Source organism: Ambystoma mexicanum, chromosome 11 (assembly GCF_040938575.1).
Source record: "Ambystoma mexicanum isolate Mex_15411 chromosome 11, UKY_AmexF1_1, whole genome shotgun sequence".
NCBI lineage: Eukaryota > Metazoa > Chordata > Amphibia > Caudata > Ambystomatidae > Ambystoma > Ambystoma mexicanum.
In genome coordinates this window covers 1,095,325,780-1,095,344,906 of record NC_090934.1, presented here as the reverse complement: position 1 = coordinate 1,095,344,906, position 19,127 = coordinate 1,095,325,780, and the positions used below count along the sequence as shown (strand labels likewise).

At 50.6% G+C, this 19,127-nt stretch overlaps 1 protein-coding gene across 17 annotated transcripts in view; it reads left to right on the top strand.

Moving 5' to 3' along the window:
* Positions 1-19,127, top strand: part of SLTM (SAFB like transcription modulator) — a 333,070-nt gene that overhangs the window by 141,500 nt on the left and 172,443 nt on the right. For all 17 annotated transcript variants that reach the window (XM_069624367.1, XM_069624362.1, XM_069624366.1 and 14 more), the window contains exon 12: positions 16,170-16,249. In XM_069624367.1, coding sequence (XP_069480468.1) covers positions 16,170-16,249 — 80 coding nt within the window. The remainder of the gene's footprint in view (positions 1-16,169; positions 16,250-19,127) is intronic.

The window sequence follows — 19,127 nt, the reverse complement described above, 5'->3', positions numbered from 1 at the left end:
TCCACTTGTTTGATTTCCAGACCCCACCTCATTAGGAGTCTGTCATGACGAACGCCTCCCTGGAAGGATGGGGAGCACACACTACAAGTCTTAATGCAAGAGGCCTGTGGCTACCGGAGGAGATGACGTTGCACATCAACGTGTTGGAGTCCTTTCTCCTGTCCCTCAAGGGTAAGGGGGTACAGGTCTTCACGGACAACACCACCACGATGTTGTACATCCGGACGCACGGGGGGGGCAACCAGATCCCCGGCGCTCTCCAAGAGGTGCAGGACTGGACCGTAGCCCAGGGGATGTTCATCCTGTTTGATCAGACAGTGAAGAACAGTCGCCAACTCAGCAGGGAGCTGCGCTCGTGCCACGAGTGGGAACTTCGGCAGGACCAATTGGATCACATGTTTCTGCAGATGGGGCAATCCCCAGATCGATCTGTTTGCGACAGTGACGAACACCAAGTGCCGCAGGGTTCCCTGCTGGGAAGCGTGGGCGAAGCATTCTTTCCCCTGGGACGGCCTGTTCCTGCATGCATTCCCTCAATTGACGTTTCTTCAATTAGTCAATCAACTAAAGACTGTCCCGGTGCAGGATGATCGTCATCGCACCGGCGTGGCCGAGACTGACCTTCTGGACATCTCAGCGTCCCCTCCTGTCAATCTTTTGGCGGTCACAGATCTTCTCACCAGGGAAGGAGGCGCAATCCTGCACCACAACCCAGGATCACTGAACCTGAAGGCCTGGCTCCTGCAGCACTACAGTTTGGTGGCTACAATCTCCCAGCAGACTGTAAGGAGGTGCTCGCCAAGGCCAGAGCTTCGTCTACTCTCAAATGCTACGGGCACAAGCGGAAAAGGTTTGCCGTTTGGTGTCGCGCTCGGATCAACCCTCTGAGTCAGTGTTCCGCAGGTGCTTCTGTATTTTTTTTTTGTCATTGGCCAAGGCAGGACTGTTTCATGTTTCTATCAAAGTTCATCTGGCGGCTATCTACCGCTGCACCAGATCTCCTGGAGGATCATCCTTATGGTCGCATCAATGGGTCAAGGAGTTCGAGAAAGGACTATTTTGCTTGTTCCCACCAATGAATGCTACGGCGTGAGCTCAATGTGGTGCTGACTAGGCTCATGGGTCCTCCGTTCGAACATATGCAATTCGGCGCCACTGAAGTTTGTCGTGGAAAACGGCTTTTCTTGTGGCCATCACATCAGCACGACGAGTGGGAGGGATCCAGGGATTCTCTTGTAAACCACCTTATGTGGCATTCCACGAGACCAGGGTGGTGCTACAAACGCACCCCTCCTTTATGCCTAAGGTGCCATCAGACGCAGCTAAACAAACCTTTGGTGTTACCTGTGGTGTTCCCGCTGCCTTCGTCGCCGGCTGAGAGGACTTTGCACTCACTAGATGTGGCTAGAGCTCTGAAGTTGTGTGGACCGCACAAAGTTTCCAAAAGACGTTGCAACTCTTTGAACTTTGGTCCTGTGAACCATGGGAAGGCCCTCTCCAAGGCTTCCATTTCCAGGTGGCTCTCCGACAGCATCACCCATTGTCACTGGTTGGCAAACAGACCGTTGCCTGGCTGTCTGAGAGCCCATTCGACCAGAGTGATTGCTTCAACTACGGCGGTCCTGTCTGGTGTACCCCTGCTTCACATCTGCAGGGCTGCTACGTGGAGGTCGACACACACCTTCAGGAAGTTCTACTGCGTCGACAGGGATTCCAGGGAGTAGTCGAGTCGGCCAAGCAGTGCTGCTTGAAGGTGAGCCTGGTGAGGAGTTCATGTTGAGCCTTGCCACCTTCCGTGGTTGTGCATGTGTACTGCTATTGGCTGGGGGCAGTATAACCCAGAGACCAGTGATTGTTTTTTGGGGAAGACCGTTCAGAAGTGAAACTAATTTTTTTCTTTACCAAGGATTCCCAGCCTGACGATGGGGAATATTCATGAGCTTGTGAATCCATGCCAGACCCATGCTGAAGAAAAGTTACAGGTAAGTAACTTGTTCCTTATTTGAGTTTTCAGAGCCAGAGGACAATCCTTTTGGGCAGGATACAACCCACCAGTGTCCAGATTGGGGACCAGATCAGCTAGCAGATGAAGCACCTTGGCTCTCACCCACTCCTAACCCAGATGATATTTTGTCTGGACCCGCCTCTCAACAGAGACAGGCATTGTCTATTGACTACCAATGGCTCTCAATGCCATCTTGAAGAGGGCCACATACCACTTCCAAATAGCCACTCAGGAAGCTGTTCAGGACTCTGATTTTGTTGAGGAAATTATAAAGTAAAAACCTCCCACAATTCAGGTTATTCCCCTGCTGAAGCGCTCTGCACCTTCTTTACTGCCCCCTTCCCTTACCAGGGCTTTCAACCCTCGGGTTGAGAAACTGTTTTGATCTCCATCTGACCAATGTGCATTCTGGGGCATGCCACCCCAGACTCCCTGGTTACCACCACCAGGAAAAAGGGCTGGGGTGCCACGGTCTACCGCAGGGGCTTCCCCCGACAAAGACTGCAAGACACTCTATGCTCTTGGCAGGCGTTATCACCACGTCGGAAGCACATTCTATGAGAATTGCTAATACTACTCTTCTCACAAGTTATAGCGATGTGCAGTGGAACCTGCTTCAGAAGGGCCTCCAAGAGGTCACTGAACCTGCGCAATCACACCTGCTGGCAGTCTACTCTGAGGGAAGGCAGGTGACTCATAAAATCCTTAAACACACTAGATGCTGCAGAGATGGCGGATGCACCCTGGCACAGGGTACTCTTCTCAAGAGGCACGCCTAGCTGAAGAATTCAGGGTTTAAGCAGGAGACTCCGGCCTCTTTGATAAGCCTGGGGAAGATTCGAAATTGTTCAGTAAAGCTGTGGATGACGCCTTGGAAACGGTGAAAAGAGCATGAGCCTCTCAAATCTCTAAACCAATTCAGCCAAACCTTTTCAACAGCGGGGAGGTGCAAACTCTCGCCGTTTGTTTTGGGGCCAGTTCTTCTCCAGATATCTACACGGACAGTATTTCACAGGAGGTAAAAGGTTCAGCTGGCAGCACCCAATACCAGCAGAGGGGACAAAGCAGAGGCAAGGATAGAGGCAAACTCCACCCGAAGATGCTCCCTGGCCTCGTCGTCAAAATGACTTGCCAGTCCACGGTTGACATCATCCCTTTGTGCATGGAAGGGGGGGTCACATCAGACCAGTGGGTGCTCAAGACTGTCACCCACGGTTATTGTATAGTTTCACTGCCCACCTCAATTCCATCCACCAAAGAGCAGATGCCCATCGGCACACCTGCAGATCCTTCAGGAAAAGGGTGCCATAGAAGTCGTCCCCATTCATCAGGTAAACAAGGGTATTCAGTGTCCTTTCTTGATCCTAAAAGGATCTCACCATGCACCCTGTGTTAGACTTGAGCTGGCGAACAAATGTGTCAAACTGCAAAAGTTCAGAAAGGTAACATTGCAGTAAGTAATCCCACTGCTGATGCAGGGGATTACATGGCAACATTGGATATGAAAGCTGCTTATTTTCTGTGCGCTGGCAGCATTGAAATATGGAGTACCTAAGGTTCATGATAGAGGACAAGCATCATCAGTTCACGGTTCTTCCCTTCAGCATTGCCTCAGCCCCACGGGTGTTCACCAAGGTACTGGTGTCGGGGTCCAGCTTGACTGAATTACACAGGAGCTGATGCTGGCCCCACAGACCCTCACAAGGAGTTCACCTCTCAACCCTTAAGTATAAGCTGAGCTGAGAAACCCAAGAAAGGGAAAGGGGAATTTGGAGAAAATAACAACGGAGACACTCAGCCCTGCAACCTTCTGGTAGGCTCTGGTATCTGTAGTAAACAAATACACTTGGTTACTTATATGTTAATATAAACTTCTTTTCTAATATTGTTCTAAAACAAACTTCTTTACCTCTTAAACCTCAGTAAAAGACTTTGAGGCTAATTATCTGTGTGGAATCTCTTGTAAATTATCTTGATTTGTGCATGTAGTTTCAAGCCATTCAAGTCTCTTTAGAATCCTAAAGTAATGACCCTTGCAAGCACCTTACAGACTCAGATATTCTTGCTTTTTGAGTTCATTTAACTCTATGAAGTTTTGAGTTTTAAATGCTTTTGTAAAATGCAGTCTTTCTCTGAAGTACTGAATTCTATTTGCATAAAGTTACATTAAAAAGAGTCATTAACTTTCTTGAATGCTGCTTTCCTTCTGCGTGTGAATAGTTTTCTTTTTTACACATAAACGTATAGATTCTTTCTTGACAAGCGTGTGCGATAAACACGTGAAATCAAGACGTGAAGAATTGTCCTCGCATTTAAAATACACACGTGCATCTTAACAAAACGCGCGTGAAAATAGTGTATGCGCTAAAAAACAACTTGCACTAGTTAAAATGGACTTGCGCTGTATCGCTACCGAACATACACGGTTATACGAAACGTAAATCATGTAAAAATAGTACACGCGTTCAAAACAACTCGCGCTTAGTTAAAAATGGACTTGCGCTCTATTGCAACCCAACACGCGCTTAAGTACGCAACGTCTCACGTTAAAATTGTGCACCCGCTAAAATCCACTCGTGCATTTCATTCGGACACGCGCTCTATCGCTCTGAATACCTGCACGCTCCCATAAAAACGCCAACGACGTCACGCGAACTCGCGCACGTGTTAAACAGTCTAAGTAGTTAACAAACTTTAAACTTGAGCGAACAGTCTTATAGTAACTTAACTGTAAAATGTCTTTTTTCTCAGTAAACTTTAAAACTTGTTAACTCTAAGTTTTCTTATGAAAAATGAAAGTTCACTGTGAAAATCTTAAAGCCTTTAAAAAGAACGATTCCCACCTGATGTCGTCTTGTTCACTCTGGCTCAGCAAACGATTTTCTTACTATTTTGGTAAATCTTCTGAACTCCGAAAGGCCTTATCTGAAAGCTTAACTAATGTACAACCAGTCACTGAATTTCTATGGATGAAAGGCAGTTTAGAATCTTGCTCACATCACAAGAATCAAACCCATTGTCCTTTCCACCAATCGGGCTACCAAACCTATCATTGTTCCTTTAACCAATCAGATTAAGTTTCTTTCTCTCCATCTTGACTTGGGCAAGCACAATGTTAATTCTATGTACAAACACTTTCTGACTACTACTCAGCCAATTCTATGCACATACTCTTTCTGATTACTAATCCAGCCAGCCCTGACAACTGGCTGCTCACCTGCGCACGCAGTCTACCCTTACCTCGACTGGCTAATAACAGGGGATTCCTACGGAACATGCCTAACATCTAACCAAAAGACGGTAGATCTCCTTCAGTCTAGGGTTCTTGATCAACCAGCCTTGACCCCAGCTCAGTTGAGCAGTTTCTGGGGGCTCTAATTCGGACCAGCGACTCTAGTCTTTCCCTCCAACGAGAAGGTTAAAAACATGCTGTTCCAGATCCCTCACTTAGTAGTCAGTCTTGCAAAGTGACTGTACGCAAAGCCATGCGACTGTTGTGTATGATGGCCTCCTGCATTTATCTAGTCCCACACGCATGTCTGCACATGAGCCTCATGCAAGAGTGGCTCTTGAGCCAATGGTATCAGGCCAGCGGAAAATGGGACAATCTAGTAGTTGTCTCGGCAGTCCTCGTTCAATCTCGGCAGGGGTGGTCAAGGGAAAACCTCTTGCAGGGGGAAGACCTTCACCACCCCTGCATTAGAAGCCACTCCTAACATGAACGCATCTGACTGGGTGGGGAGCTCACCTCATCACACAACGTGTGCTTCTCCAGCAACCAACCACATAAACCTGTTGGAACTGGTAGCCGTATTCAAGGGCCTGAAAGCATTCCAAACACACATTCAGGGAAAGACAGTCCTAGTCCTCAGACAGTATCTCGGGCATGTATTAACGGAACAAACAAGGGGCACTCACTCATCCGGGGCTATCCAAACTGTCACAGAACATATGGAAATGGGCTCTCAAACACCAGATCTTGTCACAACATGGTTATGGGAACTCCATCTTCTGGCAGATGTAGTCAGCAGAGACTTCCCACTACCCGTAGAGTATGAATGGCGATTACACGAAGACCTTGTTCTCAACGTCTTCGCAGACTGGGGCTTCCCAGAGATCGACATGTTCGCAACAGTGTCCAGTCAAAGGGTTGAATGCATTGCTTCGAATTACAATAGTTTTGAGTCGAAGGGACCGAAAAAAAGGTTGAATGGCTTTTTTTAAAATACATTTTTATTTTTTGGCTTCTGTATAGGAAAAAAGTCTTTTTACGCCAAAAACATGGGTTTTTGGGTGCCCCCCCCAAAAACTTTTTTTCCCTTTTTTATACCCCCAGAAACTCTCCGGTCATTTTGACTCGAAATGATTGCATTTGAATCCATTGCAGTCGATCCCTTCACCTACAACCGTTCAACTCTGGAGAATGCACAATGCCCAGATTACGCCTCCAGGTACCAGCTGAACCGCTCCAAGGGGAACGGGCTCTGGATAACATGGCCAGGGAAATTTGTCTACACGTGTTTCTCGGCTTTTTCAATAAGGAGAGTTGAACTACTGCCCCTCAAGACCCCTTAGTCACGGTTCACAAGGATAAGGTGGTCCTGTGCACTCACGATTAGTGCCTACATTTATTTGAAAGTTCCATGTGAACCAATCCATAGAACTGTGGTGGATGGCGAGGCACGCACTCCAGTTCCCAGTCATTAGACCTGATGCAAAAATAGCTAGGTTAGATCCCAAAACACAATTTAACAAGTATCAACCGGGTTAAATCCCAATCCAAGAGACTCACCTTTTATCGAGTTTCCTCCCATTCCGGGCCTAGCTGCCACTCACCCAGCAGGGTGGCTGTCCTTGCTGGACAGTCAGCCAGCCAGTCATGCCAGAGTGCATTTGGGTCTCCTAGGAGACTAAGCACGGGGAGTTTCGGGCACCTCCCTTACTTCCTGCACACCCCAGACACACTAGCGCCAGAGGCGGTCTTCAGTCCTGAAGCCCGCCAAAGGCGAATGAACAAAGCAACCAAACGTGGTTTGGCGCGCAGAGCGAACTCTAGGACGTTCCCCAAAGAAATGGCGAATAAAGACCAGGGCCTGTCTAAACAAAGGTGGCTCACACCATCTTGAAAAACATGGCTCCCGCGATTTAACACTACCGGTGTTCGCGGTCGGGGGAAATCAGGGTAGTTTGTTGTAAAACCACTGCCACCAGCTATTTCGATAGGAAAGGGTAGCATTTGACTTCTACATGAATATCTAGACACAGGGGATACCAGGTAACACCTCCAGCACTCTATAGTAAGATGGGGTGTGCTGGGTCTAGGGATTTAAAAATACTAAAGTCAACTTCACTTTACTTTCTCTGGGAAATAGTAGTTTGTCCCAGAGAAGGTATTTAAACCTTGGGAAAGCCAGGAAGGCTACCCTGTGCCATTGCACTGAGTATGCTGTGTGGCACACATTAAAAGATGCCTATGGAGTCGTTTTCTTTGGTTATGGAGTTTTAGGCAAGAGTAAATCACATTTCAAAACACATAGAGGGGGGGGTGTGTGAAGGGTCTCTCTCTCCAGGAAAAAATAAATTCCTCAAAATCCAGCAAAGTTGCTGGGGGTCTCTAAGGTGAAGGTAATTGGCACATTTTTGAGTTCTCCTTAACGGCACAGCATGTGATTCTAAGCAGATTAATAAGCATCGGAAGACATGCATTACTTACTGTAATAGCATTTCTGGTTGTATCTGCTTAGATTCACATGCGCCCACCCTCCCTCCCCTCATGGAGTGGAAGGAACATAAACCTATTACACCTCTCTACTCGCTCACGATGGTTCTGTGGCTCCCTCACGGCAAAAAAAACACAATCGGAGGGACTTGACACATGAGGGATTTTGGGTACACTACACATCCCGTTGTGGATAGTGTTAGTCACGCCCATGTCGTGTCGATGTCCCCTTTTGATCCTCAAGATGCAATACTAACAATTACCACTAGATGTCAAACTATATGTACAGCATGTGAATTTAAGCACATACAATCATCAGAAATGCTAATACGGTAAGTCATGTCATTTGGAGTGTTGTGTGATAGTATTACTTGCTTATAGCTTTTTTTAAGTGTTTGCTTGGCCATAGAGTTTTTAGAACTACTTGTCTAAGTGTAATACTGGATTATTTTTTTATTAACATTCATATAGCGCACAGCAACCCTGGGGCATCGTGGTGCTGTTGCATGGTTACAGAAGAAACATTACTGACCTTGTGGACACTTTACCAGGCTCACCCTTTTAGACTTGGTTTTGGCCTCTCTCCATGCTACCTTGATTGGTTTGGCTATAGCTCCCAGAGGTGTTCCCTGTTCAGTAACTAGTTTGGTGGCCTCCACACCTGCTCATCAGGCCAGAGTGTAGAAATCCAGTCTAATGTGAGCAGGCTTAGGTAGCGGTTGAAGGGTGGGAGGAGGGTGATTTGTGAACAGCTGTTGAAAGATGAGAACCCTCTTAAAGCAGAGTCCTTGCTGCTTAGAGACTGGTGTTTGTCCATGAGGATGGCGTCGATTTTGTCCATGGCTGCCGAAGGGTCAAGAAGTGCTGCACATACTTCTGAGTCTGCCGTCTTGTTGGCCCAGATTGAGACTAGGGAGGTTTCTGTTCCTCGGAGCAGCCATTTCAACTGGGAAGGGTCAAGTAGGCAATTGGATTCTGTGAAGACAGCTGCGAGTATGTGCAGTGTAGGAGTTTGGCAATTAAACCAGGTGTGTGAGGTGGGCAGTAGTTGGAAGAAAGGAGGGGGTTGAGAGTGCTTTTTGAGTAAGGGTTTGATGTGCGAAGTTTTAAAAGCGGTGGGAAAGATGCCTGAGGTCAGTGATTGTTGAATTATTGATCTTGCAACACTGCATGCAGAGATTGAGGATAGGATGTTCTTTAGGAGGGTGGGGGGGGCGGCGACGGGTGTCTCCAGGGGATCCACAGGGGTGAATAGTAGTCTCAGGATATCGGACATGAAAAACGGCAAGCAGAGGGGGGTGCCCAGGTTGAGTGAATAGTCAGGATATTGAGGGGTGAATGCTAATTTCCTTTTGATGGGTGTAGTTTCTTTTGATAGAAATGTAAGTTGACAGTGCACCGAAGAGTGCTTGGGAGGTAACGGAAAGGGCAGAGGGGCCTTGATCCCTGAGATGATCCTGTGAAGTTCCCTGCTGGAGGGAGTTTGCAGTTAAGTTTCCATAGGATCTTTTGGCTTTCCCATTTTCTTTCCTGTGGTCCCCGATCTGCCTGGTCGAAGTGACTCTGTTCATGGCGTCGTATTGGCCCACCATTTGTGCTCCTGGCTGAGGATAAGGGTTTTGAGGGAGGGTAAGAACCACTTGGGAGTAGGGCCTAGTCTGTGAAGAGGATCTCGATGAGGAATGAGGACATTAGAGAGCCATCGGCTGATGGTGGCCCTCCTTGGAGCGGGAGGTTTGGAAGTGAGTTGGCAAGGTCAGGCTTTACAATGACCTTGTTCCAAAGAAGTGCAAAGGATGGATAGGGGCTGGTGAGGCTGGGGGTTGGGGCATCAAAAGAGCAAAGATGGCAGTGGTGATCACATTTGTAGAGCTAAATATCCTCCAGCAAGGGGTCTGGCGTGAATTCACATGCTCATGAATATTACCCGTCAGGCTGGGAATCTTCAGTAAAGAAAAAATCAGTTTGTTTAGTTTCTGAACTGTCTTTCTACTAATAACCAATCACTGGTCTCTGGGTAATACTGCCCCCAGCCAATGACTGCCCTCTACTTAAGCGCCTGCTCTGGCAGCCTTCTTCAGAATTTTACTGCTCGGTCAAGTGTTGGGAGTCCTCATGCTATAGCTCTCGAGCTCTTACTGCGTATTGTGTTCAGTTTTTTTTGGGTCCATTGAGCCTTAAGCGCCACCGATTCATCATCCGATAACGGGGACCTGTTTTCGGAAGCTTCTACGCCCCTCAAGGGCAATTATTTGTCGAACTTCATTTCTTGGAGGATTCTTGAGGCCTAGTCCATTTGGACATGTCCGAGGATGAGGGAGATGCCTCTGTTCAGGATCTGCCCAGGATGTGGACTACAGAACGTTTTCCTGGAGGATGGGCACTCCTGGTGCCTTTACTGCCTACACTCAGACAAATCTCACGTGGAGGAGGCCTGTGCGTTCTGCAAGGACGTCTGCCTGCACCATGAAGGACCGTCGCAAGCGGCTTGCTGAGTGGCTGTAGACAAAAAACCCGATGGCAGGTGAGCCCCGGCAACATACTTCTCCCAAGAGGAAATCTGAGTGGTTTTCTAAGACCTTTGAGGGCGCTCTGGCGACAGGGGCCCAACAGAAGGCAAAGCACCGCAAGTCTGCTGGCACCGACAGCGCTGTTGGTATGGGCTCTGCGGCAGCCAGGCTGGGTGCATCATTGCCGACGCCGTCTTCCAAAGGAAGTCGGAGCAACCTGGTAAGCTTCAGGAGAAGGCACGATCGACTCTGGAGAAAGCCCAGTGAAGGCCTCCAGATGCGCCCAAGGTAATGAAGGCCCAGGTTCACCAGGCGAGAGCATCTATTGACGGATTGGTGGCATCCCTGGCGAAGGCCGTGGATGCAGGTTCCCAGGAGACATCCACCAAGAAGAGTTTCCCTGCTCGCTCTGAGGGAATCGTCATTCGTGTCCATTTAGAAGAATCGCGTGAAGATGCCGATCTCCGCGAGACCGTCGCCCCTGGCCGAGAAGGGGGGGGCGCACAGTGGTCAAGCTAGACTCGGATCTCTTCTGAGGAGGAGCTTTCAAGCCGGACAGTTCCTGAGAAGGGCATCGAGGCCGGGCCCTACGGGAAGGACCCCAACGAGGCTGATATGGAGCGACGAGGGAACCGATGAACGGCAGGGCAGGAAGAAACCGGACACCCTCCCGTTTCAACCGCCTCCACCACCGACTGACAGATCGGAGGACCTCCTACAAGCTCTGCACACCCTGTGCACAGAGATGCAGAGAAGGTTGCCGACGGCGACCCGGCGCCTGACCATCAGATGATCCACCAACTAAGAGGAAACAAGTCCATCCTCATCGTACAATCCCTCCCCTGCCGAGGGACAAGACTGAGCCGGGTATGGACGACAACGGAACAGATCTCCCGTTGCTGGTACCCAGGGCTTCTCCCCGATGAGATCGGATCCTTCCACGCATGATCTCTAGGTCCTTGGAGCGGTTTCAGCTCAACCCAAAGGAAAAGGAGGGTTTCCTTTATCAATGACGAGCGGCCAAGAGGAAGACGGTGCTCTCGATCCCGCTATTGGATGACATTTAGGACAAACCACCTGAAGAACCCATCCTCGACCCCCGGCAAAGACCGGTACAAGAAGAAATACTGAGTTCCAGACTGCACTGAAGTGCCTCAGAGCGAAGCCGTCCCCAGACTTGGTGGTCTCAGCGGCAGCCAGGAAGAAATCGGTAGGGTCGACGGCATAGACTTCCCCTTCCCTACCGGACGGCGAGGGAAAGAGGCTAGACACCATGGGACGGGTCATCTCGGCGGCGACTATCATTAAGGCGGCCAACGCTCTCGCCATTGTGGCCCGCTACAACAGGGAGCTGTGGTTTAAAATCGCCCCTCTCCTGGACTTTTCTCCCAGACAAGAGGGCGGAGGCCCTTGAAAATCCTACAAGAAGGCGAGATGGCTTCGGACCATGCCATCACGGTGGTCGGACATCGCTGACCGTTCTGCCAGATGGGCAACAGCGTTTGCCTTCAGAGGGGTTGGCTCAAGGCCACCAACTTCCGTCAGGACGTCCAGACGAGGGTATTGGACATGCCCTTTGACGGGGATAACTTGTTCGGCAAGACGGTGGACTAGTCACTGCAGGCCATCGAGGCAGACTCCGAGACAGCCTGTGCCTTGGGCACACTTCAGCATCGACGGCCGTCCTTTGGGATCTCTGGAGGCAAGTCCCAGGGTGCCTCCAAAGGGTTCGGTGGCAGCTTTTCCTTGTACCGTCAAGCGGCCCGTTCTTCATCCCTGGAGGCCTACAGAGGCTGCTCTGGAGGAAATCGTCGCCTCCAAGGGGCCCAAGGTGGTACAGCCTCGGCGAAGCAGGACTGAACCAGTTGTGACGTCGGGTCCCCACACGAACTCCCCAGTGGGAGGCCGGCTGGCGAACCTAGTCTGTGTGTGGAAGTCCATCTCCACCGACCAGTGGGTGCTGGATGCCCTGACCCACAGACACACCCTGGAGTTCCAAAGGAAGTGTCCCTGGTTTCCAGCTGTGGCCTGAAAAGAAAACCATTCAACAACTGCTTCTAGAGGTACGAGCAATGCTGAAAAAGGGTGCGATAGAACTTGCCCCGAAGAGGCTCCTGGGCTCCGGAGTATACTTGTGGTATTTCCTCGTCCGAAAGGACTGGTGGTTGGCGACCCTTTCTAGATCTCAGCCGCCTCAACAGATGCATAAAGTCCCAGAAGTTCTGGATGGTTGCCCTTGAGCACGTGCTGGGTCAGCTGGAGGAATGAGACTTCCTGTTGTCGCTGGACTGGAGGATGCTTACTTCCACATCCCCCATACACAAGGGGCATCGACTGTTTCTGCGCTTCGTGGTCTAAGGGCAGCCCTATCAATTCAAGGCCCTTCCCTCCGGCTTGGTCTGTTCAAAGGGTCTTCACCAAGTGCCTGGCACCAGTGGTGGCTGCGGCTGCAGGGGGGTCCACGTCTACCCCTATCTGAACGATTGGCTCATCTGAGCGAAGTCAAGGGAACTTGCCGTCGAACACAGTGAGGACTGTCCACCGGCTCACGGAACTGGGGTTCTCGATAAATTATGCAGTGTCCTGTTTGGTGCCATTACAGGACGTTCTGTTCCTGGGAGCTAGGCTCAACATGGTTGCACGGCTGGGTTCACCATGGCAGAGGATGAAAGCCATTCTGGGAAAGGTACAACAGCTGTTGACCTTGGAAGTTGCCAGGGTGAGGTCCATCAACTCCCTGCTTGGCATGATGTCGTCGTGCATTTACCTAGTTCGGCTGTGAAGGTTGCATTTGCGGCAAGAGTTACTGGACGCCTGTTGGCTACAACTGTCGGAGCTTTGAGGACTAGATCACCCTCAACGAGACATTCCGTCGAGCGATTCGGTTGTGGGGCACCCGCGTGCCTCTGGCGGCAGGCACAAACTTTCAGACCCCAGCACATCAGGAGACTGACAACGAACGCCTCCCTGGAGGGGATGGGGCACACACACCGGAAATCTCCACGTAAGGGTCCTGGGGCTCCCAGAGAAGTCGTTGCACATCAAAGTCCTGGAGCTCCAGGCCGTGTTTTGGGCCCTGAGGTCCTTCCGTCCCTCAAGGGCCAGGTGGTGCGGGTCTTCACCGACAACACCACCACGATGTTCTACATTCAGAAACGGGGTCACCATATCCCCCAGCTCTCCGAGGAAGCGCAGGTTCTGTGGCACTGGGCTGTCGCCCATGGGATGTTCCTGGTACCCTTTCATCTGGCAGGAGTGAAGAACACTATCGCCGACTCACTCAGCAGGGAGCTGCCCTCTTGCCACGAGTGGGAGCTTCGGCAGGATCAGGTGGACCTCCTGTTCAGACGATGGGGCAATCCCCAGATCAATCTGTTTGTGACAGCAACGAATACCAAGTGCCAGAGGTTCGCCAGCACATTTCCCCAGCTGAGGGGCATGGGGCATGCATTCTCCTTCCCCTGGGACGGCCTGTTCCTCTGTTCCCCTGTCTGTTGCATCTGCCACATATCAGTCCACTCAGACCGTCCCGGTGCAGGATAATCCTTGCCCCCTGTTTGGCTGAGGCAGTTATGGTACCCGGACCTGCTGACATGTCAGTGTCCCCTCCCGTCAAGCTTCCGGCGGACGCAGATCTTCTCTCCAGGGAAGGAGGCGCAATTCTGCACCACGAACCAGAGTCGCTAAACCTGCGCTGCATGAGCAAGGCCTGCTAGAGTTTGGAGGTTACGAGACCCCGACGGACTTCAAGGAGGTACCTTGGCAAGGACAGGGCTTCTTCGACTCTTGTGCTACAGACATAAATTGAAGAGGTTCAGTCTGGTGCCGTGCACAGAAGATAAACCCTTTGCGGATTACGGCCCCTCAAGTGCTGCGTACTTGCTGTCGCAGGACTGGTGCACGCTTCTATCAACATTAATCTAGCCGCTATCTCCTGCTACACCAGAACTCCGGGCGGTCTTCTCTGTGGTCGCATCGCCTGGTGAAGGAGTTCATGAAAGGACTTTGCCGCTCGTTCCCGCCGGTGAAGGCTCTGGCGTGGGAGCCCAATGTGATGCCGACTAGGCTCATGGGTCCTCCTTTCGAGCCTCTGCATTTGGCGTCTCTGAAATTCCTATCGTGGAAGAAGGCTTTTCATGTGGCCATCACATCTGCACGACGAGTGGGAGAGATCAGGCCCTTTCCTGTAAGCCCTCATACTTGACATTCCACGAAACGAGGGTCGTGCTGAGGACGCACACGTCCTTCATGCCCAAGGTGCCATCGGACTATCATCTCAACAAGCCCTTGGTGTTACCGGTTTTCTTCCCTTCGCCTTCGTCGCCGACTGAGAGGACTTTGCACTCGCTGGATGTGGCTAGTGGACCGCAGTGTTTTCGGGCGACATCATAGCGGTTTGAACTTTGGCTCTGTGAACCAAGGGAAAGCCCTTTCCATGGCTTCCATTTCAGGTGGCTCTATGGCTGCATCACCCATTGTCACCGGTTGGCAAACTGACCATTGCCGGGCCGTCTGAGCCCATTCGACCAGAGCAATCGATGCAACTACGGCGTTTCTGTCGGCCGTGCCCCTGCTGGATATCTGCAGGGCTGCTATGTGGAGGTCGACGCATACCTTCACGAAGTTCTACTGCATCGATCAGGATTCGCAGCAGGAGTCCAGAGTCGGCCATGCAGTGCTGCTCAACCTGTTCGCTTGAAGGTGAGCATGGTGAGGAGGGAAGATTTGCCTAATGTTGAGATGTTGTAATGCTTAATTTGAGCCTTGCCACCTCCTGTGGTTGCATGTGTTTACTGCTATGTAGTCTTTAGTCATGAGCATGTGAATCCATGCCGGACCCCATGCTGGAGAAGGAACACGTTACTTACCTGTAACTGTTGTTCACCAGCATGGGTCTGGCATGGATTCACATGCGACACCCTCCCGCCTACCCCTCTGCGGCTCTTCTCTTGGTCCTACTGCCACTTTATGTGCTACCAAATCTGACGATGGCTGCCAGAGGGGCTTAGGTCGAGGGCAGTCACTGGCTGGGGGCAGTATGACCCAGAGACGAGTGATTTGTTTCTGTACTGTCTTTCTACTAATAACCAAACTGATTTTTTTCTTTACTGAGGATTCCCAGCCTGACGACTGGGAATATTCATGAGCATGAGAATCCATGCCAGACCCATGCCGGAGACAAGTTACAGGTAAGTAACTTGTTCCTTGCCCTGCTGTGTTCAGCATGGTATCAGTTGGGCCATGTTGAGGGCTTCCATGTTGTCCATGGACATGGGGTTGGTAGGGGCATCAGACCAGATGTTCAAATCACTGAGCATGCTGAGGCATGGGTGCAATATCCAGTTGTCCGCCAAGGAGTCACTGGGGGAGTCTGCAAAGTTTCTATTGTAACCTGGAGGTCTGTAAACCTGTGGGTGAGGAAGGGAGTGAATTGGAATTTAACTAGCAATGATTAGCAGTCATTGCTAACCACCACCCCCACCCCCTCCTCCCCCCCCACACCCAACCAACCCCTGCTGGGTCTGTTGTGCAGTCAGCGACTAACCAGTGCGGATAGCCTAGTGTGCCTCAGGATGGAAGTAGTCGGAGAACACAGATTCAGTGATAGCCTGTCTGGGCTTTTAGAGGAAATTGAGTAGAATATTATGTTAAAGGTGAAACACATGATCAAACACGGTATGGAATCATTTTGTTGTATCCATTCATGGCAAAAGTAAATTTGTTCTTGAAACATGAACATGTTAAATTAGGTAATGAAATTTAACAGCTCAATTGGGTGTCCTATACAGACTTTCGCAGAGGATAACTTTCCTGCAAAAGATTACCCCCAAATCTGTACCTCATATTTTTGTAGAGTAACTTTTACTACCCTACTTGTCGAGTTGCATTGTTCGGTCATGTTTGTCATTGAAAAAAACATTTTTATTTTGTTTAGGAATGCCTAGTCCTGATGATTTGCTTGTTATTGACGAAACTAAAAGAGGACGTCCAAGGCCTATAAGACGGAGAGAGCGGGTATGTTTTACATTGTTCAAGAATTGTATTGTATGTCAGACTGTGGAGTTTGCTCCCTCCATACCAACTGAATACCTTATTTCATACCCATCCTCCAGCCGGGTGTACAGGATAAATGGCAAAAGCTAATGAGGTTCCAATGTAGTAAATTCATGACTGCCATTACTAGTTCAGTGTCCTGCTTTAGATTGAGCCCCAAGTTTTTTTCACCAAGTGCTTTGCTGTCAATACTTTTCCCAATCTTGGTACAATGACCTCCAACTTTCAGAACGATCAAGTGCCCATGATTGCAATATAGCAAATATCCTAAGCAGTAACTCGATTCTTTCATTCCTGTCTCCACAGCTGGATCACGTGTTTCTCCTTTGCAGAACTTTTACTGGACAGTTTGCCTACTGCTTAAAGATTTTCCTTAACCCATTCCCTTTACCCCATAATTTTGAATATAATCAGGTGGCAAGCAGCCATGTGATGGAGCTTTAATCTCGCCTAGCGTATGGACTACCACATTGAGAATCTTCCCTGTTGCATGCTTTTGGTCCCAGCTACCGCTCATTTACACTGAGTGAAAAGAATCGGTGCATTGGGAAGTAGCTACCCAATTCTGCGCACTAAATGCAATATTTGCATTACGCATACATCCGTCCCAATTCCCCCCATCCTTGTGGGGCATCCCCGAACATGGGAATGATACCAGAACAATTGGCAGCGAAAGATTGGTCCCCCGGCAGCCCTTCAAATTTAGAAGCGCGCAGCCATGCTAACCTCTGGCGCCTCACCTCAGTTCCTTTTTCTGCATGAACGATGTCAGACCAGCCAGCTAGGCGCAGTTTGTCTGCTTGCTTCCTGTTAAATCATCTTCCCCCTCCCTTTGGTGCCTCGCCTCCCCTGCACATGTCGGCTGCAGGAGGCTTCACAAGATGCACATCCTGCGATCTCTCGTTCCTGGCCTTGGACCTCCACATGCACTTGTCTTGAGCCCGACCACCACTGACGGGTGGGCAGCTTGCAGCGCTCAAACACCGGGCCTCGATGAATCATCGTTCTAGATCAGATCTTGCACCCTTCTCCAGGTAAAGAATTTGTCTACAGGACCTTGCGTCAAAGGCCCTTTGTTTAGCATTGCTCCTCGGCGCATATTCCCCTTCCTGGGTGCTTCCATGGGAAAGGGTACCCTGGATTCTGGTTGTGGCAGACCCAAGGCCGTTGAGACTACCAGCTCTCGAGCCGAGGGGCTCTTCTGGGTGGTCCATGGAAGGGTTTGTCCTCTTCGGCCCCAGTGTGCAAAGGATTGTTCTACCTCCAGGAGTCTGGTGTGGGCACTATCCAGCGTGACTACCAGCTCTGTAGCTGAGAGCAGCCTACCGAAGACCCCTTCGAGGTCACTGCGCAGGGCGATTCAACTACAGGCCGAGGGCTCTGTGCCTACAAGAGCCATCTGAAGTTGCTCCTGATTCAGGTTCCAGGGCCAAAGAGTGCCCTTCCAGATCTGAGCCACCACATGGCATGCGGCCTTCACGCACTCCCTCTAAGGGTATGGTGCAAGGTCCCCAGGTGGCTCTTCGCCCACAGACTTGCAAGAAGGTTCCAGTCACCTTCTCTTGAAGTGGTGGTCCTTATTGTACAAGTGGGTTGGCTTTCTGGAAAGGTGGCTGGGGGGTGGGGGGGCAGTAACGCTGACACCTAGAACTAAGCTCCTTCGCCCACAGTAAAGGTGTTGCTTGACAGTCTTCAGGTCCTTGCTGAGTTTATGGGAGTCCGTCAGCCCGAGGATACCCACAGGAGTCGCTAGTGCTAGCAGAGGATTTGGCCAGGCACACCACAAGCCTCTGTTATTCAACTCCAAAAGGATGTCCTGCAGGTGATGAGAAAGATCGGGCCCAGATGAATGGGGAGCCAGTACTCCTGCCCTCCATCCCCACTTTCGTGGTGTCATCGGCCTCCTTGTATTCTAATCAGTCTTCCTGTGCAGCAGCTGCCTCCACTTGTCTTTCTAAGTAGTACAAAGCTAGTCTTTTGGCAAGCGCTGCTACCTTAACTCTGTGCTGCATTTGCAGCAGGCCAACGCTGACGCCCACCTTGCTGCGGCTAACCAGATGCTGTGGCAGGAGCTGGAAGACTTCCTACCTGGCCTGTCTCTGGGGAGGCAGGACTCCTTCAAGGCCGGCCTAGCAGACGCACAGGCAGTTGCGCAGGATCTCATGGAGTCTTTGTTCTCCGACATCGACACGGAGAGCAGAGGGCGGCGCCTGGGGCTTGAGATGAGGCGGACGGCTTGGGTGCATGAATAAATTCATGTGCACGAGAATCCTGGATCATGCTTTTGCGGGGTCGAATCTTTCATTCGTTCACTGATGTGCTCGCCAAAAAGACCTCCGTAGATCGCCAAGTCGCGCACCGTCCAGGTCAGAAGTCCTGTTCCCCCTCCTCTGCCCCCCCCCCCCCCCACCAATCCCAGCGGCGCAGGACAGACTCCAAACACTGTGCTTTCACTGCTTCAAGGGGTTTCTGAGACCAGAGGCTGGACCTGTCCCGCAGCGATCACCGAAGGAAACTGAGGACTTTGCAGGTTTTTCCGCGCCAGCTTCAGACGTTAAACCAATGAAACAGTCAGGAAACCCAGCTTGCAGCTGAAGGTAACATTTCTAGAGTCCTTGGATCCTTTCTGTAGTCCCCAAAGGCTTAAGTCTGTCTTCCTTTCCCCTCTCCCGTCTCTGCTCTGCTTTAGAAGATGCTTTCAGCTGGTGCAGCCGGTTCTTCAGTCAGACAGGGGCTCCGGCTACTACTCCAGGATCTTTGCGGTACCCAAGAACAACCAGGCTGCCCTGCAGTTAGTTCTGGACCCATCATTTCGCAAAAGTATCTTTACTGCTAGAAT